This window comes from Coregonus lavaretus, assembly GCF_964263955.1.
Source record: "Coregonus lavaretus genome assembly, chromosome: 33".
NCBI classification, from domain to species: domain Eukaryota; kingdom Metazoa; phylum Chordata; class Actinopteri; order Salmoniformes; family Salmonidae; genus Coregonus; species Coregonus lavaretus.
In genome coordinates, this window is record NC_140020.1 from 33,654,861 (window position 1) to 33,679,429 (window position 24,569).

Below are 24,569 nucleotides of genomic sequence, written 5' to 3' on the forward strand. Positions count from 1 at the left end.
TTATATCATTCGGTATACTATACCAGATCTATTTGTTGGCATGTGCAATGTGTGTGCTGATACTTTATGTAATCAGCCATCTGCCCTGTAAAAATGCTAAATGTAATTTATTTGTGCATACTGTTTAATAAACCATACAGTAGAAACTAACGGTGAAAAGAAAGGGGTCTTGTGCCTTTTCAGGGATGAAACTGCAAAGGCAAAACATATGGTATTACTTAACTCAGGGCGTAGGAATGCCCTGCCAGGCCCACCCAATCAGATTGAGCAAAAACAAAAATACATGTTATATTACTACCTCTTCAAACAGTATCTTAAATAATCCTCCTCCTCACCTCGACCCCCCCCCCCCCCCCCCCCCACACACACACACACACAAATACCTGAACTTGACCCCCCCCCCCCCCCCCCCCCCCCTTCTAGCTCTGACTCTACTGATAACTACTTAATTGAGAAACATTTTACTTTCTATGCCTGTGATATATGGTTGTCCCACCTAGCTATTTTAAGATGAATGCACTAACTGTAAGTCGCTCTGGATAAGAGCGTCTGCTAAATGACTAAAATGTAAAATGCAAATGTGGTTTAAAAAAAAATACATCCACATTTCTGCAGGCCCACCCACCAACACATTTCTGGCTATGCTCCTGACTTAACTTTTTATCTTAATAAGATTTGTTGGATGCCTCTGGGTTGGCTTGAACGCTGAGCTGAAGAGAGAAACCCACTGAAATGCTGGGCTGACTTTAGACGTTTCTACCACAAGATGGCAGCAAACGATGGGTAAGTGATGACAAAGATTCGTTATTATTGCTTCTAATGACGTCATCCTTTTAGTGCACCATAGCCTGTCCAGCATGGGCCAACCTACCCTGTCTTAGTGAAGCAGTATCAGTGAAGTGCCCACTGCACCTACAGAAACACTCGCCATTTTGGCTTCCTGCCCTGAAGACTTTTGGCTTCCTGCCCTGAAGACTTTTGGCTTCCTGCCCTGAAGACACGCATAAAAACGTGTGCAATCAATGTCACGGTATTAATGCAGTATAGTACATCCAGTTTTACAGTGTGTGTACTGTGTAGTGTTGGGTATGTTATGATCATATGATCATCGTATTTGTGTCAAGTATGACACATAGATTAGATATACTATCTCTTATCAGCTCCCTGGTACATACAGTGCATTTGGAAATTATTCAGACCCCTTGACTTTTTCCCCATTTTGTTACGTTACAGCCTTATTCTAAAATGGATTAAATTACTTTTTTTCCTCATCAATCTACACACAATACCCCATCATGACAAAGCAAAAACAGGGTTTTAGACATTTTTGCAAATGTATAAAAATATATAAAAAATAAACCTTATTTACATAAGTATTTAGACCCTTTGCTATGAGACTCGAAATTGAGCTCAGGTGCATCCTGTTTCCATTGATCATCCTTGAGATGTTTCTACAACTTGATTGGAGTCCACCTGTGGTATATTCAATTGATTGGACATGATTTGGAAAGGAACACACCTGTCTATATAAGGTCCCACAGTTGACAGTACTCCTTGAAGTTTGCGGGTGTCTAAAAAACACTATTTTGCTTAAAACGTATTTTGTTTTACCCTTAAGTGTGTGTACATTACTGTATTTATACTTGGGATATTGTTTTTCAACAGGAAAGATTCAAATATAGCTGGAGTGTGTCTTTAACCATCCACTGCAGCAGCTAACTGCAGGCACCAAACTGCTGTATCAGCGATTCCTCTTTATATACATAGCTGGGACAGGAGGAACAAAGAGGAGCATGATGGTGTGTTTATATGTGTGTGTACTGAACAAAAATATAAATGCAACATGCAACAATTTCAAAGATTTTACTGAGTTACAGTTCATAGAAGGAAGTCAGTCAATTGAAATAAAGTCAGTATATATACATGTGTATCTATTTCCTTTGTTATCATAATAAATGAAATAGTGCTGATGTTTTTCATGTAAAATTCAATGCCATAACACAACCAAAGCCTTGCAGGATGTGTGTGTTTTCTCTGATTTAGTATATAGGATTGTTATCCATTCCTAATCAATACCATCTGTTCCAAGAATTCATTGATGAATACTGCGCACAGGTGGAATGCGCGCATTCCTGTACAGAAATCGAGAGCGCGTGTCCCTGCAAGGTACGCGCACCTTACACAACATCTTCTCTGGAACAAAGACGTATGTAGGCTTGCTAATGCTGGTGTTTTGGTACAGTCTTGGAGGCGGGAGGTGGTAGGGGAGGGGCAACCACTCCGAAGCATCACATACAGGATAGATAACCGTAGGATTTATTCCCCTATCTCTTGATTATAAATGGAATGACGTCATGTGTTTGAAGAGGTCGATTTGGCATGTTCTGCGCGCGCTGTCGAGATTGATTGACACCCATGCTCACGGATTAAAGGGACAAGCGATCTAAACTTTTAAAGATACTGTCATTAAAATAAAATGACTCAACTTGACTTAAATACTTTATTATTTTATTATAATATTTGGTAGAATGCATGTCATGAAGGTTATGAATGAAGTATAGGCTAATACCCAACACAGTGCACCACAGCGGAAGTGGAAACAATGATACATATGTCAACCATACCTTATCAATTATTGTCATAATGTAGCCTTTGTCATTAACCTATGAATTATATTTCCAAAAGGAGCAATATAATTATTTGGAATTAACTGTAAATGTCCTCTATCCACCGTTGAATTTTCTTTGTGTTCTTATCATTGTAAAATAATATTTTGATGATCTGTCTGTCTATTTCTGGATCCCTCAACATGCCAAGACATGTCCCTTCCACACACTGTTTGCCTAGATATGCCTGTGCGCACATAGGCTACTGTACCTTGGAGGGTGTCTCTTTAAAAGGCGATCCCGTCCACGGGATCCAAGGGGTGGCCTTTTCAATGGGGGTGGTAACGTTAGTCTATCTAGCCACCACTATCGCTGCTGTTGCTGTATAACTTTGAGCTTGTTGAGGGCTGTCACAAGACGGAATGTGCTAAGTAGATAGATTTGTGTGTATGTGTGCAGCAGAAGAGATCGGGCCTACTGTAACCTAGAGTGTGATGTGGCGTTTCGTTTTCCATACCAACTGAGCTGCGTTCGTCAGTAAAGGCGACTTTGGAGTCAGTAAAGGCGACTTTGGAGAAACGGAGATATCATTCTCATTTCCGTTCCTTTTCGTTTTTCTATCCACACTGACAACAATACGCAGCTTTCATGTATCCAGTCTAATATTAAAAAGGACTTGGGAGTGAAAGTGAATTTGGCAAGATGACAGCAATGACAGGAGGGATAGGACTATGCAGGAATTAATCGCAGCCATCACCATAGCGCGCAGTGACTGTACGCTTTTATACGTGTAAGACAGCTTCAGTGTGATGACGTTTGACCAGTTTCTCCGTGGCTATTGACGAGGAGCTTCAAATTGGTGTATTCAGTTACCTTTCATCAGTGCGGGTTTTGATCTTGAACGCGCAAGGAAGGAATGTGTAATCCGCTCATTGATGAACGAACTCGTGCTACACAGTAGATTACTCTTGAACGAACTGTAGTCACTGTACTGTTATTACTACCATTGCTCCAGACGAGGAGAAATACCACGAATATGCAGGCGAGGAGAAATACGACGAATATGCAGCAACCCGTTTTGAACTGTTGCGATTGTCAAATGTAAAGTCGCTGTGGCTTGCTTATGGAGCCAGGGAGAATAGTACTCGTTTATTAGTTATGGTGCTAAGACATTTATAATAGTCCACAAGTAATACGTTTAAAATTGATCCTGATCAGCATAGCGGTGCTCTTTTTGCTACTAGAGGATTTTCTCAATTCGCGCGGAGTTGATAGTGACCCTTGAGGACTGCTGGTCTGGAAAAGCAACAAAGGCGGGGGCGCGCATTCATGGAATGCGACTTTGACAGCTCTCCACTACTTAGCTCTCCACTACTTATCTACTGACCCTATCAGCGGGCAGCAGGGACGTGCGAGTGATTGAAGGAGAGATGGCCGAGGTTCCAGCCCCCAGCCTTCTCCCTGAGTTGGACGTGGCCATAGACCCAGACTTCGAGCCACAAAAACGGCCACGATCGTGCACCTGGCCGTTGCCGCGACCCGAGTCCAATGCTGGGAAACCAGAGAGCAACGAAACTGACATTATACCCGAGGAAGAGGATGACGAAGAGGAACAACATGCCACTTCCATGGCCATCAATGTTAATGGCACCAGCTCCAGCCTGGGAGCAGACGACCAGAACAGCAACAGCCCTACGGCCGAAGGACTGCTGTCCGAACAGGAGAACGGAGGCTCCCCGCTCCCCTCCCACTCCCCCACGGCCACCTCTGGCGCACTCAGCACCAGCAGCCCGGGGGCGCAGACCGCACGGAAGTCCTCGTCGCGCAGGAACGCGTGGGGGAATCTCTCATATGCTGACCTGATAACCAAAGCCATAGGCAGCACGCCAGACAAGAGATTGACTCTGTCTCAGATTTATGAGTGGATGGTGAGATGTGTGCCGTACTTCAAAGACAAAGGCGACAGCAACAGCTCGGCTGGGTGGAAGGTAAGCGACAAACGCTCTCCTCATCTCCTCATTCATTCCCCCCTCCTCCCTCCCCCTGTCATCAAAACAACAACATGTCTCGAGAGTTTGTGCTTTTGGATGTACCCTGGCTTTGTTTATAAACATACACACACCACACACTCTCTCTCTCTGTCGCTCTTTCCCTATTGAGCGTGACTCAACTTCGAGTGAACTGTCACAAATATGTAACTTTGTATCAGCAAGCCAGTCTGGACTGTGTCTGTAGCCTATTTAGAGAGACTTGAATCAAATTCGTTTATGACGCACAGAGATTGATACAATTACATTTTAGTCATTTAGCAGACGCTCTTATCCAGAGCGACTTACAGGAGCAATTAGGGTTAAGTGCCTTGCTCTTGGGCTCATCGGCAGATTTTTCACCTAGTCGGCTCGGGGATTAGAACCAGCGACCTTTCGGTTACTGGCACAACGCTCTTAACCACTAAGCTACATAAATCATTAGACTGTACAGTCCTACAATTAATCCCAATTTCATAGTAAAGAACAAAACATTGCTGGTCGCCAAAAGTGGTTCAACTGTTAGTTCAGAATGATAGTTATATATTTGTTACGTAAATCTTAGGCTAATGCCTGCGATCTTCTGGGTCAGGTAGGCTACTGTAGGCCTACTGCCAAGGTTGTTAAAACTGCCATTGGGCAATTACATGACGACTTGGAATGCTGCAAGCTCGGGTGAACAGCCTGGGGTAAGACTACCTTCAATGGGGACGCTATGGTCACAAAGTGCAGAGGGATGGGACACATGGTGTCATGGATCGAAACTCACTGTGTCAGGGCCCCGTGAAACTTGTCTCGTTGGCCGAAATTGCCATACATTCTCAGGAGGGGATGAGTTACCTGTGCTCAGGGGGCAAAGGGGGCAGCTGGAGTAGGCCTATGTGCCGCTCATGGAATTTTGGGCATGGAGGGTCTGGCGGGTAGGGTGCTCATGTTTCAGTGGACATTAAAAAAACTGGAAGATGCAGGAACATAGATGTCATTACTACATGATCCCCTTTTGTAGTTCTGTCATTTTGCGTTTCGATCACACAGATTAATCAGCCGGCCAGGCCAATGCAGTTCAATTTAAAACAACCAACGACACCAGCTTTAAGGTATCAACACGGAATGGCTACTGGCATTAGGAAAACATCCAGTGAAACTAAAGACCACCTTTAGCAGGTGTTCACGCCAACCATGGTGTTTTCACCTGCTTTCAGTTTGTGATTTCACTCTCAGACTATTGGGGTTCAGGTCAGAGCGGTTAGTTTGTCAGCTTAGGTTTCATAAAGGTGAGGTGGGAGAGCTGGCTTTGCTGAGTAGATTTGCTCAGCAAATCCTAATAATCCCTGTTGGTTTCTCTCCTCTCACTGAATGACATACATCACTCAGCAGACTCTGGGTCATGTCTTATGATGAAGGATATAAATTATACATTTTTCTCATTCAATGCTCTTGACACATGCATAGGCATATAGAGTACCAAAAAACATACTTGCATTATGTAGATCAGGGGTCTCCAACATTTTCTACCATGAGAGCTACTTAAAAATAAAAATAAAGTCACAAGCTACTCATTTTTTTCTAGCACATTCTTCTCTTCTCCTCTCCCCTGCAACTCTTCCCCGGGTCCTTAGTGTACAAGAGAAAGTAGTGCACTATGTTTTCTGTTAATATACATGGTAAAAAGAATGGTTAATAAACAACTCTAAAGGGGGCCCATATCAAATCTGTGATTTCTTCCTGGTTTTAGAATTCTTTAAATATATTTTTTTCACTCTAAAAATTACAATTGTTCATAGAGAAACAACGAAATTGGATGTTCTGAGTCCATGTCAATGGTTAAATCATTTTTAAGGTCTGGAAGAAAACGAACACATTTATTTTTCAGTGTAATTCACCTTTAATTATGCATCTGGCCCTTTAATTGCGTGTCTAGGGAGTGATGAATGTGCTGGTCTAGAGATGGTTCTGTATTGCTGCTGCTCATTTCATGGCAAAGTTTGCAAATAACATATACAAATGAGATACAGTGGCTTGCGAAAGTATTCACCCCCTTTACATTTTTCCTATTTTGTTGCCTTACAACCTGGAATTAAAATGGATTTTTTGGGGGTTTGTATCATTTGATTTTCACACCATGCCTACCACTTTGAAGATGAAAAATATTTTTTATTGTGAAACAAACAAGAAATAAGTTTTAAAAAAACAGAAAACTTGAGCGTGCATAACTATTCACCCCCCCCCCCCCCCCTCCTCCCCCCCAAAGTCAATACTTTGTAGAGCCACCTTTTGCAGCAATTACAGTTGCAAGTCTCTTTGGGTATGTCTCTATAAGCTTGGCACATCTAGCCACTGGGATTTTTGCCCATTCTTCAAGGTAAAACTGCTCCAGCTCCTTCAAGTTGGATGGGTTCCGCTGGTGTACAGCAATCTTTAAGTCATACCACAAATTCTCCAGCTCAGTGCTTTCTGTGGTGGAGGGGCAGCCATCGGAAGATACAGAGCGTAGGGGTTGGTAATCTTCTCTAGTTGCGCCGTGATTGGCTTAGTGTTCTGTCAATCATGGGGACACTACGTCGCCGCAAAGGCTACAGGAAGAGCTTGAAAGTTCAAGCCCCCTTGGGTGCTGCCATAAATTTACATTAGAAGTGCCCATCGAAGAAGGCTCAAGGTCATCGGCCACAAAATGACGTCAATTCACGTTACCATAGCTTTGATTGGACTGATCATGTCTACATCATACTTTCAAAATCTTAGTTAGCAAGCTAGACAAGCAGTCATCATCACGTTGACAATCTACTGGCAAATCCTTTTCAATCCTTGTCATATGAAGAGAAATTCTAAGTCCCCTGTAGCAACAGCTTGTGTAGTAAGCTGTTAGTAGCCCATGTGCCTCACCCTAATAATTGGGTCCCTTTCCCCCTCATAATTTAGCCTACTGTTCTGACTTACATTTACATTTTAGTCATTTAGCAGACGCTCTTATCCAGAGCGACTTACAGTTAGTGAGTGCATACACTTTCATACTGGCCCCCCATGGGAAACGAACCCACAACCCTGGTGTTGCAAGCGCCATGCTCTACCAACTGAGCTACAGGGGACTTGGTGGTGCACATGTAGCCTATAGCCTGTTCTAGAGAAATGTCATCATTTAATATTGTAAGAGCTTTCATTGTCTGCTTATATGCCCCCTTTATTAATCCTACGGTTCTGACTTGGTGTACAGGGAGAATACTGTAAGAATGACCCATGTTCTGAATTCTGTCGCTGTACATTTCAAAAGTGCTGAACAAATAGTTATATTGACTATGTCCATCTTAGCTCACTCATTAATGTCTTAATCGAAATTAAGGATTGCCTCTTATCCGCTCATCATTCCCTTATGCCATAGTTTGTACATCTCAATTGTCAGTAGAAATAACATTTGTTTAAGCAAGTCAGCCAGATCAGCTATGTCAGTAAATGAGGCTGAATGAACTGTTTCGCTGCCAGGCAAGGCTCCACTGATAGCCAGGTGTAGCGGTGGTAAGGATTCACTCCATGGTGCCGAAAAGAAAGCTCTGCCATTGGGACAGCTTTATGTAGGCCCTAACAGTTTGTGGGCACCGTTTGGCACCATTTTAGTGCAATTAATGTATTGTTTAGTGTTGTGTTGTGTAGTGGCTTTGCTGGCATGCATCCCACAATTATTTTGTTTTGTTTGCCCCACCAAGATTTACATGCTAAAATCACCACTGGAAGTCAGTCTTTCTTGCAACAAATTCCATGGTAGACTCTAGTTGCTCCACAGGGAATGTAACAGCTTGACTCCTGTCTGGAGGGAGAGGTCTAGTTTGGAGTTGCCAAATACCTCAACTCCTCCATGGAGTTCAGCGCAGACTAGAGTTTTTGAAATGAACCTCTGACTCCTTCAAGTCGCTATGTTGAAATCCATACTTTTGAATAAAACGTTAATCAAATACAACCACTGACTGTTTCCTCATTGTTGTTGCTCTAAGATGGCAACTCAGCACGAATGTGCACGTGCCAATTGAATCTCAACAAGGAAACAGTTGGTGGTTGTATTTGATAAAGTCTGGATCTCAGCAAACAAAGAAAGGCACGCAACAACAGAGGACAAAGATAGGTACACAGTAAGGGTTTATGAATGTACATTTTTGATGTATCGATGCATAGCGAGTCGGAGTTTCATTTCAAAAGCTCTAGTCTCCGTTCAACTCCACGGAGGAGTTGAGGTACTTCACAAAGTTTGGAGCTGCTGTTGAAGTGTGTGCCAAGGGTAGCTATGGCAGAAGAAAGGGAGAGCGAGAGACCAAAATAGGGCCTGTAAACATGCCTGTAGTGCAGTTAAGTGTGTGTGTGTGTGTGTGTGTGTGTGTGTGTGTGTGTGTGTGTGTGTGTGTGTTTGCGTTTGTCTGTGTGTGTGCGTTTGTCTGTGTGTGTGTGTTCCTGGCGCTGCCCCAGTGAACTTTGGGCCCCTGTGTTACTTAAGCCTGATGCAACAGGTAGCTCAGAGTCCAGCCGCCCTCAACAGCTGCAGAGCAGAGGGCCAGTCTCAGGCTCAGTTATGTCACTGATGTGGAGCAGGGCTATAAATACACACACACACACACACATATACATACACATCCACTGTTACTAAATAAACACACGTATACAAACTCACAGATACACACAAATGTAAATAAGGAAATCCACCCAATGTTCCAGTTCTCACACGCGTACTGTGTAGTACATTCCAGCACACACAGACATGCACAGACACATGTTCATTATCTTGAAAACACCTCACACACACACACACACACACTCACCTAGTTTCCACTTTCAAGGATAATTTTGTGTGTGTGTATACTGTATTAAGCTGTAGGGAACATCGTTGTTGAAGTACAATTAAACTATAACTCATCCATTCATTTGTCACAAAGTAATTTATTACTGTGTTATTGCAGCATATGCCCCCCCCCCCCAGTCCTAGACTGCATCCCACCTCACCTCCAACCTCCATTTGGTCAGGGGGCATACAGTATATGAAAACGTACCCCTATAAACCAGCAGAGATAGATGGTGATTATCATTTTAATGGACTTCCCTTCCCTCTCCATGCTGTATGTGTAGATTCTCCAGCCCCATAATGATTAGTGCTCCTATCAAGACAGGGAGGAGGATGCCACTGGGGAGGGAGGGATCGAGGGAGGGAGAAAAATGAAAGAAGGGGATGAACAAAAGCCATTAGGCCTTTATCGGATGTCTCTCTGTGAAGACGGGACGGGAGTATGGTTTGGAGGTTGTTATGGTGCTGACAGCACCCCTCTGCTGTCAGTGTCTGTGTACAAAAGACAGGCTGATGGCTTTCAGTCTGTAGTCATAGAGACAGGCATTAACAATTAACGTCTATTCTATAGAAAGGCATTGAAATGCAATGCCACTGTGGTGATTTAGCAATGTGACAGGTTGATAGCATATTGTCATGGCTTCTGTAAGACCAGCAGCATAGAACCACCAATGATATGGGAGGCTAGTATAGGTATAATGAGATTGTAAGGAAAATGTAACCAACCACTAGTTTGGAACAATTATGATTTGCATGTGCATGCAACCTGGCTGTGGGAGCACTATCCACGAGACTCCTTAAAGACTTTACACTGCCAATCTGGAGGAATTGAAGCAAAATAAATAAAGGGGGAGGGAGAGGAGAGGGGTTGGAGCAGAGAGAGTAAATGAACAAGCTTTGCTCCAAATTGCTGTATTACAGCTGCCCTTTGGCAGTGACCCCCAATACAAGGGACTCTGGGTGTTTTGAGGGGGGTAGGGGCGCTAGGTTATGGGAACCAATTGCTCCAGGGCTTCTTTCTCCTTCTCCTCTGAATAGTGTCACACTCTCTGAACAGTGCACCTGCATCTATATTACAGTCCCACATTCTAATCAATGGTGCTGTTTAATTGGCTGCCCCAGGGACAAGCTGCATGTTACATTAGCATTTGACAGTTTACATCTATGTTAATTACTTTTGTTTCTGTAGCAGAGTAGGCCTATAATGTCATTGTGTTGTCGTGATGGTGTATGGCTGAAGAGGTGCGGGGACAATGATCTTACTGATGATGAGGTCATATTGACAGGTCAGGTAGTGAGAGGGCTTGACATTTACAGAGCTGACCGTTTGATGCCTCTCTCTCTCTTTCTTGCTCGGTCGCTCTCTGGGTACAGTGCATGTGAGTGTCCCCCCATTTGTTGCAATTTGAACTGACTGACAAGGGTGCATTAAAAAGGATGATTTTTACTGTTCAGTGCAGTAATGTTCCCCTTGCCTGGCAACCCAGACTCCTTTCTCCAGCCAAACGCCACGCCCTCGGACGTTAGTTTCTTCTTCGCAATGAGTCTGGATCTGAGTACCTCCCCGACCCTTCAACGAATGCGAACACATTTGGGGCCATCTGATTGGTCAAGAAACTGATGGGTTGGGCCAGAACATAAATGGGTAAAGCGGTGGTTTGAAATGTCATCATTGGCTTTGATACTTTGATTGGTTAGAGACGATCCAATCGCTGATTACTTTGTTTTGTACAACACCCCTCGTGCCCCTCGTCACCACAATGATGGCTTTAGTCTCAGACTAAAGTATGTAGCAAACGACAGGACAGCGGAAGAATTTAGTGCGAGTTGTCAGGCCAATGTTCCCCATCCTCTCTATTCTAACCCATGTCACACGGATCTGCTCTGTTCAAAGCTACTTCTCAATTATTCAATGCTCTCTGGATTAATTCAGATCACTGTATACATTTTTAAGAACGTGTTCTTGGCTGAAGGGAAGGCCTACCCTCTCACACTGTATTCTCTCTCTTCTCTCTCTCTCTCTCTCTCTCTCTCTCTCTCTCTCTCTCTCTCTCTCTCTCTCTCTCTCTCTCTCTCTCCCCTTTTCTCATTCGCTCTTGCTCTTTCTTTCTCTCTCTCTCTCTCTCTCTCTCTCTCTCTCTCACACTCACACACTCACACACACACACACACACACACACACACACACACACACACACACACACACACACACACACACACACACACACACACTGCCAGCCCCCTAATTTGGCTGGATGCAAAATGGTGAAGTGAGCAAAAACAAGTTGTCCCCCATAGCATTTCTGCTCACCACAAGCAGAACCCTTGAAGTCTACTGTAGCCTCTAATGAATGAAGATCCACCTCCTACAGCTCTCTGTCTCTGCACTACTCTCCCATTGTTAGTCTCCATGACTCGATTCCATATTTTTGTTGTTGTTGCCATCAACCAAAAGGAAGATTCATTCCAAAATGGATGGCAAAGGTGTGTGTGTGTTCCCTCTGTGTGCTCTGTGGAAGAGCCAAGCCTCAGATAGGATCTCACTAACAATCACTCTCATCATGTCTCACACACTGATTACACTAAAGACAGGGTTGTGGTTAGACTGATTACACTAAAGACAGGGTTGTGGTTAGACTGATTACACTAAAGACAGGGTTGTGGTTAGACTGATTACACTAAAGACAGGGTTGTGGTTAGACTGATTACACTAAAGACAGGGTTGTGGTTAGACTGATTACACTAAAGACAGGGTTGTGGTTAGACTGATTACACTAAAGACAGGGTTGTGGTTAGACTGATTACACTAAAGACAGGGTTGTGGTTAGACTGATTACACTAAAGACAGGGTTGTGGTTAGACTGATTACACTAAAGACAGGGTTGTGGTTAGACTGATTACACTAAAGACAGGGTTGTGGTTAGACTGATTACACTAAAGACAGGGTTGTGGTTAGACTGATTACACTACAGACAGGGTTGTGGTTAGACTGATTACACTACAGACAGGGTTGTGGTTAGACTGATTACACTACAGACAGGGTTGTGGTTAGACTGATTACACTACAGACAGGGTTGTGGTTAGACTGATTACACTACAGACAGGGTTGTGGTTAGACTGATTACACTAAAGACAGGGTTGTGGTTAGACTGGCACGCACAGGTGGAAAACCTTACTCTGTGTGTGTGTGCCCGGTTTCTGTCACACAGAATAAGGTTTTCCACCTGTAGTGTAAACAGTGTGTGAGACAATTGTTGATGGGAGCGAATGTTAGTGAGATCCTATCTGAGGCTTGGCTCTTCCACAGAGCACACATGGGGAACACACTCACACTTTTGCCATCCATTTTGGAATGAATCTTCATTTTGTCGATGGCAACAACAACAAAAATATGGAATCGAGTCATGGAGACTAACAATGGGAGAGTAGTGCAGAGACAGAGAGCTGTAGGAGGTGTATCTTCATTCATTAGAGGCTACAGCAGACTTCAAGGGTTCTGCTTGTGGTGAGCAAAAGTGCTATGGGGGACAACTTGTTTTTGCTCACTTCACCATTTTGCATCCAGCCAAATGAGGGGGCTGGTGGTGGGTGTGTCTCTTGTTGCACTCCCTCTACGCATGGCACATGGTCTTACAGTATGTCCAATCTATTCTAATTAATTAAATCATAATAACAAGCATGCTTTAACAAGCAGAGACGTTTCACTGTGCTGCCGTATTTAGGCCTATTGTAATAATGGTGCATCTCAAACAGTAGTGGCTACGAGTCCCAATTCACCCGTTTTACATATGTCTTGGAGACTATACAGTCCACCCCTCCTAGTTATAGCTGGTTTGTTTATATGAAACAGGAAATGAGCAGTGCTTAACAGGAAGTATTGCTGGGCAGGAGCAGGATCGAGACCATGGCCAACCGTGAGAAGAAGCACAGGCTCCTTTAATGACCCTCAAGTTACTACCTTCCCCTCTGAACCTGTCACTGTGTGTGTGTGTTTGCATGCACGCTCTGGCTATGATCTCTCTCTCTCTCTCTCTCTCTCTCTCTCTCTCTCTCTCTCTCTCTCTCTCTCTCTCTCTCTCTCTCTCTCTCTCTCTCTCTCTCTCTCCCAGTCCTCTCTCCCAGTCCTCTCTCCCAGTCCTCCCTCCCAGTCCTCCCTCCCAGTCCTCTATGTAGCGTCTGTGCACTGTGAGTCTGTGGCGCCATGGTGATGGTCTGAATAATGTGTCATTTTAAATCCCTGGTCTGGGGTGATGTAACGCTCTGCAGGGTGATGTGCACAAGTCACGCAATGCTGAGGTCGCCTCTGCTCCACTCCTCTACTTGCCTGGTAAATTCCTGTGGTGCTCCCCCTCACCCCAGTGCTTCACTTAGACATATTTGATTAATTACACACAGACTGGTGGGTGCTGGGGTTAAAAGGGGGGTTGGGGGAGGGGGTATGGGGGTATGGGGGGTAGAATGAATGGTATGGCATGGGTATAGGGCATTGTTCATTTTGGAATTCTTTTTTTTTTAGATTTAGTCTTAGTCATTTTTACTAAAATATCATTAAGTCTTCATTTGAATAATGATTTAGTCTAGTTATTGTCAAACTAAATGCCCTTATATTTTTGTCACATCACTATTTTTAAAATAACTATACTGTATATGGAAGAAATGTTGTAGTAGTTTTTACCCTCATTTTCTCCCCAATTTCGTGATTACGATCTTGTCTCATCGCTGAAACTCCCCAATAGGCTCGGGAGAGGCGAAGGTCATGCGTCCTCTGAAACATGACCCGCCAAGCCACGCTTCTTAACATCCGCTCGCTTAACCCGAAAGCCAGCTGCACCAATGTGTCGGAGGAAACACTGTTCAACTGACAACCGAAGTCAGCCTGCAGGTGCGATGAGCCAAGTAAAGCCCCCCTGGCCAAACCCTCCCCTAACCCGGACGACACTGGGCCAATTGTGTGCCGCCCTATGGGACTCCCGGTCATGGCCGGTTGTGACACAGCCTGGGATCAAACCCCAGGCTGTAGTGATGCCGCAACACTGCGATGCAGTGCCTTAGACTGCTGTGCCACTCGGGAGGCCCTTCACATCACATAGTAAACAGAAATCACTGACTTCCATGTGCACATGTCCTACCAACATATTTTTCTGCATAACATCCTATTGCATGTTTCTCTTCCCAACAGCCAAGTTGGCTGAAGAACACATTACTCTGCAGCAGATCAAAAACCACTCCCCTTGACATACTGTAGCTATACTGTAATCAAAGTTCTGTCATAAGTAGTGGTATGGTAGGTTGCAGCAAACTAACTAGCTAGCATTATCAATCTGTTATTACCTGAGCGTATAGAGTGCATTCGGAAAGTATTCAGACCCCTTGACTTTTTCCATTTAGTGGAGTTACAGCCTTATTCTAAAATTGATTAAATTGTTTTTTTCCCCTCATCAATCTACACACAATACTCCATAATGACAAAGCAAAAACTGGTTTTTAGAAAGGTTTGCAAATTTATAAAAGAAAAAAAAACTGAAAATCACATTTACATAAGTATTCAGACCCTTTGCTATGAGACTCGAAATTGAGCTCAGGTGCATCCTGTTTCCATTGATCATCCTTGAGATGTTTCTACAACTTGATTGAAGTCCACCTGTGGTAAATTCAATTGATTGGGCATGATTTGGAAAGGCACACACCTGTGTATATAAAAAGGTCCCACAGTTGACAGTGCATGTCAGAGCAAAAACAAAGCCATGAGGTCGAAGGAATTGTCCGTAGCGCTTCGAGACAGGATTGTGTTGAGGCACCGATCTGGGGAAGGGTACCAAAACATTTCTGCAGCGTTGAAGGTCCCCAAGAACACCATTAAGACTCTTCCTAGAGCTGGCCGCCCGGCCAAACTGAGCAATCGGGGGAGAAGGGCCTGGGTCAGGGAGGTGACCAAGAACCCAATGGTCACTCTGACAGAGTTCCAGAGTTCCTCTGTAGAGATGGGAGAACCTTCCAGAAGGACAACCATCTCTGCAGCACTCCACCAATCAGGCCTTTATGGTAGAGTGGCCAGACTGAAGCCACTCCTCAGTAAAAGGCACATGACAGCCCGCTTCGAGTTTGCCAAAAGGCACCTAAAGGACTCTCAGACCATGAGAAACAAGATTCTCTGGTCTGATGAAACCAAGATTGAACTCTTTGGCCTGAATGCCAAGCGTCACGTCTAGAGGAAACCTGGCACCATCCCTACAGTGAAGCATGGTGGTGGCAGCATCATGCAGTGGGGATGTTTTTCAGCGGCAGGGACTGGGAGACTAGTCAGGATCGAGGGAAATTTGAACGGAGCAAAGTACAGAGAGATCCTTGATGAAAATCTGCTCCAGAGTGCTCAGGACCTCAGACTGGAGCGAATGTTCACCTTCCAACAGGACAATGACCCTAAGCACACAGCCAAGACAACACAGGAGTGGCGTCGGGACAAGTCTCTGAATGTCCTTGAGTGGCCCAGCCAGAGCCCGGACTTGAACCCGATCGAACATTTCCGGAGAGACCTGAAAATAGCTGTGCAGCGACGCTCCCCATCCAACCTGACAGAGCTTGAGAGGATCTGCAGAGAAGAATGGGAGAAACTCCCCAAATACAGGTGTGCCAAGCTTGTAGTGTCATACCCAAGAAGACTTGAGGCTGTAATCACTGCCAAAAGTGCTTCTACAAAGGACTGACTAAAGGATCTGAATACTTATGTAAATGTGATATTTACGTTTTATATTTTCAATACATGTGCAAAAATGTCTAAAAAAATGTTTTTGCTTTGTCATTGTGGGGTATTGTGTGTAGGTTAATGAAAACAAACAAACAATTGAATCCATTTTAGAATAAGGCTGTAACGTAGCAAAATGTGGAAAAAGTCAAGGGTTCTGAATACTTTCCGAATGCAATATATATTGGGATGATGTGCTTTCAGATGTCTCTTGAGGTTGGTAGTATTTTTCCCCGTCAACTTGTGGGTTCAAACACTGTCTTCTCCTGTGGAAATTTGCATTCGGTCTTGTTTGAATCGACACATTAAGTAAAGTGGCTCCAAACGTCACGTAGGCCCTTTTTCTACCTGGAGTTTGTACCACCGGAAGAGTAGCCGTGGTGTGTGCCTTTATTTGCATCAATGATTTGTTGCCGGCAGATTGGAGAATGGTTGCAGGGAAGAGAGGTGACTCGTGAGTGAATGACCTGGGCATGGTATTTATTTTCCACCAATACCAGCATTGCAACATTGCAATGAGAAAGCCTTACAATTCTGCTAATGTCATGCATGCTTTTGATTGGACCAAACAAATAACACTGAAAATCTCTCCAAAAATCTTGTCCAGTCCACTTACTAGTCAGATTTTAGTCACAGAGATCATTTTGTCTCGTGTCGTTTCTGTCAACCAATTTTTAAAAAATTTTTCTGGGTCTATTTAATCAGTTATCTCTTCAATTGCCAATGAAACATAGGTGTTTGATGAATAGTTTCATAACTTTTTTTGTTGGCAAAATTAACACTGGTATAGGGTGGGCTTAATATCTGGTGGGTAACCCAATAGTGGCACTTACCGTGTGGGCCCCAAATAGCCGCCTGGTACACACACACACACACACACACACACACACACACACACACACACACACACACAGAGAGAGAGACACATACTCACACTCCCACATTCCAGCAATCCCTAGTCTTTGAGTAAATTAAAGTTATCATTTGAGGCTGGGTTTTTAAACGTTTATTTGTTTTCTTCTGAGCCTGTCTCTCCATATTACACCACTCCACCTAGCTGCCATTACCCAGCTGAGGGAGAGAAAGGGAAGGGAGGGGGAGCTAAATTGTTTCATTGAAATTACAATAAAGCTAGCTTTCTGTATCAGAGTGTGTGAGAGAGAGACAGAGAGCGAGGGAAAAATATACTTTAATGAAAGGAGACATGGCTTTGTGCTGCCATTTAATCACAGAGGGAGAAAAAAAGTGATTGTTCAGAAAATAATTGCTTTGTCTCACTCCCTCACTCCCACCCTCCTCTCTCTCTGACAGCAGCATAGGGTTACAGTGCTGTGTGTGATCTGATGGGGGTATCTGTTGTTCCCCAATGCTGCCGTGATTCATGTGGGTCAGGAGACAAGGGTGGTGGAATGATATTGTTGCCACCTGTAACTTTGAATGCAAGGGAAGCCAGTGACTATTTGGTCTCCCTTGATACAATAATAGACAATCAGCGTTGAGCTAAACTGAGTGAGCTCAACTGTAAATGGTCCTGGCATACCAAAAAAAAGTGTCAAGGCAAGCCTGTTTGGATTTGGCTTCACACCAATCACATCACATCAAGCCAAACATCATTGACAGAAAGAAACTTGAATTGTTGCATCTCGTTGTGTTGTTGTCCTCCGGTGGCTAGCTAGCTAGCTAAAAATGGCCCTTTCCTAAATTAGACAAGTAGGGTGAGTCAACATGATTTTTTCTACTTACACACACACACACAAATCAGTACCATGGACAGCCACATAATATTTAACTTACGTTGATTGGACTAAATCGTTTTTGGAATCTTTTAGTTGTCACTATATTAGACTAAGCATAGGTGATTTAATGATGCTGACATGTTGAAATGGTGCTGGAATAGTGGAGGCAGCTGTTTTCTTTGCGACTTGCGGTTACTCTCTGGTGCTCTAAATCAATAGTTGTTTAGTAGCCGAAAATGTTGGAAACATTAACTTGGTTGAACATGCTGTAGGTCATGTAACTGTTTGTTACATGCAATATGCTTTGTGTGTCACGACTTCCGTCGAGGCTGCCTCCCCTCCTTGTTCGGGCAGGCTTCGGCGTTCGTCGTCACCGGCTTACTAACCACTGCCGCCCCAATTATCATCATCACATTTGTCTTGTCTTGTCAATCACACACACCTGGTTCTTATCCCCTCATTAGTCCGTGTATACGTGTTCCCTCTGCCCCCTTGTCCTTGTGGGTGATTGTTTGAATGTGAGAGTAGTCTAGCTTGGTGGAGCTACTCATACTATTTTGTTGCCAGGGTAGATATTTCCCCTGTGCCTATGGATTGTATGGAGATACCGTTACAGTGTATTGCCAGGGTAGATAGTTTCCCCTGTGCCTGTTTTGTTTGTCGCTATTCCAGTGTATTTTGTGTAACGAAGGAATAAACTCTGTATTCGGTGATTACCCTCCTGCACCTGACTCCTTCCATCACACTCATCACATTGTGGACTCCACCGGACAGATGTTGCTCTCCGGTTTTGTGATGAAACAAAGGTGTGGTTGAATTTATTCTGCCACTGTGTCTTCTTATTGTCTCGGCCTTAGGCCTATATATCACGGTGGCAAGGCATATGAACTAACAGGTTACAGAGCAAACTACGCAATTATCACAACACACAGGTTATAATATGTTTTGTTTTTACTAGCTTGGCTTCCACAATGATTTTACCCATGCACTGCTACTGCATAAACCATGCTGTGTGCAGTTCTAAAACACTCGCACGTCGACGTCGTTAACCATTTGTTTACTCTTTGTTCAGTCATGTTACCTCATTGACTAGCTAGCTAACAACCTGGTAACTTTACCAGTATATGCAAACATTTGGTCGCACAGAAAGAAAGGAAACAGGATAGCTTCTTCAGGAGATCAATGATCATAGAAATGAATGAATGACAAATATCTTGCATGTTCCCATCACAAACCTGACGTTTTTTAAAGAGAGTTTCTAGGGCACAACATGTGCTTCAAAAGTAGATAGAATTCATATAGGCCCAATATAGGCTGTATCTCAATCAATTAAAACAATTATTTCTGGTGCTCCTAAATTTCATGTGGTGCTCCTAACTTTTTGAAGTTGTGAGCACTAGTGCTACCAACGATTTATTTATTTATTTAGAGCCCTGCCAGGGAGAAAGGAGAGATCTGTGTGTGGTTCATTGCTTATGGGGGCATGAAATCGCTCCAGAGCCCCAAGGCACATTGGACGTTGTTCTACCCAGACACAGAGCCTGTTGTTAGGCCAGGTTGTCTACTGTCCCGGTAATACCAAGGCTTCTCTAATGGACTCAGATGTGACCAGCTGATGCCATCTATCTATCTATCTATCTAGACTGGAACAAACTGTTTTATAGTAGTGATGTGTTTTTTATCATGATACAGAAGATGGCACTTGCAAAATGGCACTTCTACAGTAGTAGTGCAGTACAGTTGCAGAGGATTGCCCTCTTTCCCTCTCCCTCCCTCTCTCCCCTCTCTCCCTCCCTCTCTCCCCTCCCTCCCTCTCTCCCTCCTCTCCCTCTCCCTCCCTCTCTCCCTCTCTCCCTCTCTCCCTCCCTCTCTCTTCTCCCTCTCTCTTCTCCCTCTCTCCCTCCCTCTCTCCCCTCCCTCCCTTTCTCCCTCTCCCTCCCTCTCTCCCCTCCATCCCTCTCTCCCTCTCCCTCCCTCTCTCTCTCCCCTCCCTCCCTCTCTCCCTCTCTCCCCTCTCTCCCGCTCCCTCCCTCTCTCCCCTCCCTCCCTCCCTCCCTCCCTCCCTCCCTCCCTCCGTCTCTCCTTCCCTCTCTCCCCTCCCTCCCGCTCTCTCTCTCCCTCCCTCTCTCCCCCTCCCTCCCTCGCTCCCTCTCCCTCCCTCGCTCCCCTCCCTCCCTCTCCCTCCCTCTCTCCCTCTCCCTCCCTCGCTCCCCTCCCTCCCTCTCCCTCCCTCTCCCTCCCTCTCTCCCCCTCTCCCTCTCCCTCTCTCACCCCCACTCCCTCCCCTTCCTTCTGTTTGTTTTTCTTTCCCTTTTCTTATCCGACTTTTGTGCCTTTTTTTGCAGCCGCAGCAGAAAGATGCCTGGTTTTTCTTTGTAAATAGAAAGGGGCACAGAACAAAAATAGCGTGCCACAGGAGCCCCTGCCATGCCTAGCCAGATTAAACCTCTCCTATTCAACTAGCAGCACACTGGCTTCATCAACAAACTGTTGGTCCTGTCCGTCACTCTTTATCATTGTGACGGTTCTCTTTATTTATCTGCAATCTCATTCAGCTTCAATTACAGGATGCCTCTGCTTAAAGGGAGGTTGGTTTTAGTGTCATTAACGATTGTAATACATTAGAATGAAATATTTTGTTTGGGAAAGAGATGGAGAGTGCAAGAGAGAAACATTTGTACAATGGCAGAAAGAGGGATGGCATGGCGAAGGAAAGAGGGAAATAGCCTAGACAAAGAGAGACAGACTGAATGAAGTGATGTTATTAGGTGATAGTGCCACCACTGCCACCTCTGATGGGCCCCAGTGTGACTTTTCAGTACCGTCCATACCAGTCTGTCTTGTGGTGGTTTCACAATATTGAGGAGTGTGTGTGTGGGTACTGGGTAGAGCCAGGCCAGCATGCTGTTTGACGTGCGCTCTATGCTGACTGAGCTGTGTACAGTGTCTGTCTGCGACTCTCTCTCTATGTATGCACAGTGAAATGAGTCAGTTGTTTCTGTTGTCAGTCTCAGCTTTAGTTTGAACACCAAACACAGACAGCCATGTCATGTAACAAGCTGGCTGCATACAGTCTGCATGCACACACCCTAACCTGTTTACTGTACCCATGGACTGTACACAGACATATACAAACACTCACACACACAGTCGGTAAGGTCTAGATGCCAGGAATAGATGCGGAGAAACCAATGGATGGTATGTGTACGGACACTCATGTTGAATAGAGATTGGAACCTACCAAACCACTTTGTCATCATAGTGTAAGTCCCTAAGGCCCATGAACCCATTTAGACTAACTTGTTTTCATGAGAGCCCAAACTATTCTTGGCTCACTCTTTTAATAGTTGATATTTTTGGTCTTAAAGGCCCATGTGAAAGCTCTAAGACCCAGGGAGGGCAGGGCACAGACTGTGCTAGGCCAGAAAATGCTAACCTTAGCTTAGCCTGTGGGCAGGGAAAGGAACAGGGACAGATATAGGGTGGTAATCCACTCTTTAGCATTAGCTAGAATCATCCCTCATCTGTCTGTCTGCAGCCAGTCGCACTACTGCCGTATATCCATTTATATTTGTCTGTCTGGGCCACATTGAGCTTCCCCAATCTTTTTCTGTCTCTTTTTTTCCCTCTCTGTCCACCTCTCTCTCTCCCTCCCCTCACTCCCTTTGTTTTTCCTGCCTCTTTCATCTGTAGAGCTCTCCCTCGCACTCTCTCGCTCTCTTTCTCCGTGTGTGATTACTGAAAACTGTAAAGACTGCGGAGCTCCGGGCGGCCCACGCAATTGGCTGGCTGGCACTCCATCCCTGCCCATGATTGGCCGGAGGCCTCAGCGTAAGACTCAATCAGCTGGGTGGAAACGTATGTAGGTCAGTGTGTAGCTATGTAAGCTCTGCTGCTCTCTCGTTCCCTCTCTCTCTCCCCCTCCTCCACTCCTCTGCACAGCTCTGTGAACTGGCCTGTTGGGTTAATTGGCTGCGTTCCAGCTTCGCCGTTTTTTAAACCGAGGTAAGAGAGACTGAGGCAAAAGGAGGAAAGGGGGAAAGAAGAAGGGGTTTTAACAGAAGAGAGGAAGGAGGAGGAGAGTGAAGGAAGGGAAGGTGGGGGAGGGGAATGCCACAATGTGCTGTGCCCTGCTGTACTGCTGGGTGCAATAGGACAGAGTGTCAGTCAGTCTCAGTCACACACACACAGCAATCTGAACATCACTGGAGAAAACTATAGACTGTCTACCACTATAAGAACTGCAGTGGACGTTCTCTGTCTGTCAGAGTGGGAGAGAGGTAGAGAAGGGCAGTCCTTGAAAGGGGAAAGCAGAGGGGCATAGAATGAGATACCTTTGAGAATGGAGAGAGCAGAAGGCGAGAGCACAGAGAGGGAGAGCAGCTTGTTATTTTTCTTTGAAAACCATACATCCATTCTCCCACATTCCGTACACAGGGATCTGTTTTGCCTCCTCCAATCAGCAACATCCTGATGGCCCTCATGGCGTTCTTACTCCCTGTCCCCCTTATGGCACAGCCCCTTCCTCTTGTGAAGTGCCTGAGGAGGAGTTGGTAGACTGACTGTTCATGGCTGCTGCCTTCTGTACTGCTAAGCTTTGGGAGCTGAATTATTCACACTATCCCAAATTCTCCTTCCTACCTCTACCACTTCTACCCCAGGCACACACACACTTGCCCCCCTCAGCCCCGGTCACTAGGCAGTACCCATGGTAGTCTAACCCAGACACCCAGACAGGAAAAAGCAAACAAAATAAAGTTGAGTATACCCTTCACTTTACTAGGCCATCTGCACCCGCGCTGCCTGTCTGCATACTTTACATTAAAAGTCCCCCACAGTCATGTGCTCCACTCTTCAAGTCTGCAAATGTACACTCCCCTCACTATTTCAAATTAAAAGACCCTCATTTAGCCTAGTACATTACACTCACTTCATATTAAATGCCTCCCCCTTCCCAATGTAATACAGTACATTCCTGCCTGTCTAAGTAATTCACACACACACAAACACACACACACACACACACACACACACACACACACACACACACACACACACACACACACACACACACACACACACACACACACACACACACAGAGAGACACACAGAGACAGACCCCTCCCCTGGTGTGGCTGGCGTTGTATTTTTCAGTAGGCTGGCAGACACACACACACACTTAGCGCCTGTTAACTTTAACCTGACTTTACCCACTCAGTGTGTTAGTCAGCCAGAGAGGGACCCAATTTACTGTAAAATACAACAGGGCCAGACGGCAGCCTTTTACTCTGGGGCTCTATCTGTCTGACTGTAGGAAAACAAAGCAAAATAGAAAAAAAGAGATACTCCAGTCTGGACAACCAAAAGCTTACTACCATGTTGATTTAGAACTCTTCTGGTCCAGCAACAAAGTCTATGTTGAAAGGGAAAGGGGGATACCTAGTCAGTTGTACAACTGAATGCATTCAACTAAAATGTGTCTTCCGCATTTAACCCAACCCCTCTGAATCAGAGAGGTGCGGGGGGCTGCCTTAATCGACATCCACGTCATCGGCGCCCGGGGAACAGTGGGTTAACTGCCTTGCTCAGGGGCAGAACGACAGATTTTTACCTTGTCAGCTCGGGGATTCGATCCAGCAACCTTTCGGTTACTGGCTCAATGCTCCTACCCGCCAGAAGCGCTGAGGATGATGCAACGTGTTGGGCGATCTACTTCAGACAATGCAAACACACGTGTGGTGACTCACACACATAACATACAGTCAACATACATACAGTAAACAAGGAATGTCAACATCTCAACGGTAACAAACCCAGGCCATCAACTTTGCCTTGAAACTCTGTCTCTTAATTACACACACACACACACACACACACACACACACACACACACACACACACACACACTCCCTTCCACCTCACACAGACCCCAGGCCAGTCCTGGAGGTGGTCCTTGATGTTCTGTGAGTCCTGTGACATCTAATCAGCTCTTTCTTTCACATCTCTGCTATTTCTTTTTTTTTTAATCAGCATAGCAAATCCAGACCTCTAATCACAACCCGTTTTCTGTAAAGATGCAAACGTAAGCCAATCTTTAATAAAACATGTATTTTATTTATTTAACAGAAAATAAAAGTTGCACACCCGCAATACTCCTGCCTGCCTTGTTTGTTATGGACGATGGATGTGATGGGTGAAGATTGGGTCGTCTGCAGCAGTCCCTAGCAGTCTAGACCCAAGGGGGTGGTCTGTGATCCACTCCAAACTGTCAATGCGTAAATCATGAATTAAAATTGTGTCGATATTGCAAGAAAATATTGTCATTTCACATAACCATACCACAAGGTAGCTACTCTACCGGTTTCATTCATGACGAGAAAATTTACTGGAACAAGCTAGCTAGCCAAGTTGCTAGTTAGCTAGATAGCTAAGTGAGTTAGCTAGCTAGTTTATATTAACCAGTAATAAAAAGATAAATAAAACACAGATATGCGATGTATACAGTCAGTATTTGCCAACATAAAGAAAGGAAATAGGATGTCACATATCTCAGGATATTGAATGAGTCCATATCCGGCCATAGGAAATGTCCATGTGTGATATTCAGAGTAATCCCTCTCTCTCCCCCCCCCCCCCCC

The 24,569-nt window shown here is 44.8% G+C and overlaps 1 protein-coding gene across 1 annotated transcript in view; it reads left to right on the forward strand.

Annotated features, from left to right (window-relative positions):
- Positions 1 to 2,989: 2,989 nt before the first annotated feature.
- The window catches only part of foxo3b (forkhead box O3b), a 45,540-nt gene continuing 23,960 nt past the window's right edge, over positions 2,990 to 24,569 (forward strand). Inside the window, exon 1 of the mRNA XM_084150895.1 lies at positions 2,990 to 4,594. Coding sequence (XP_084007021.1) covers positions 4,037 to 4,594 — 558 coding nt within the window. The 5' untranslated portion in view covers positions 2,990 to 4,036. The remainder of the gene's footprint in view (positions 4,595 to 24,569) is intronic.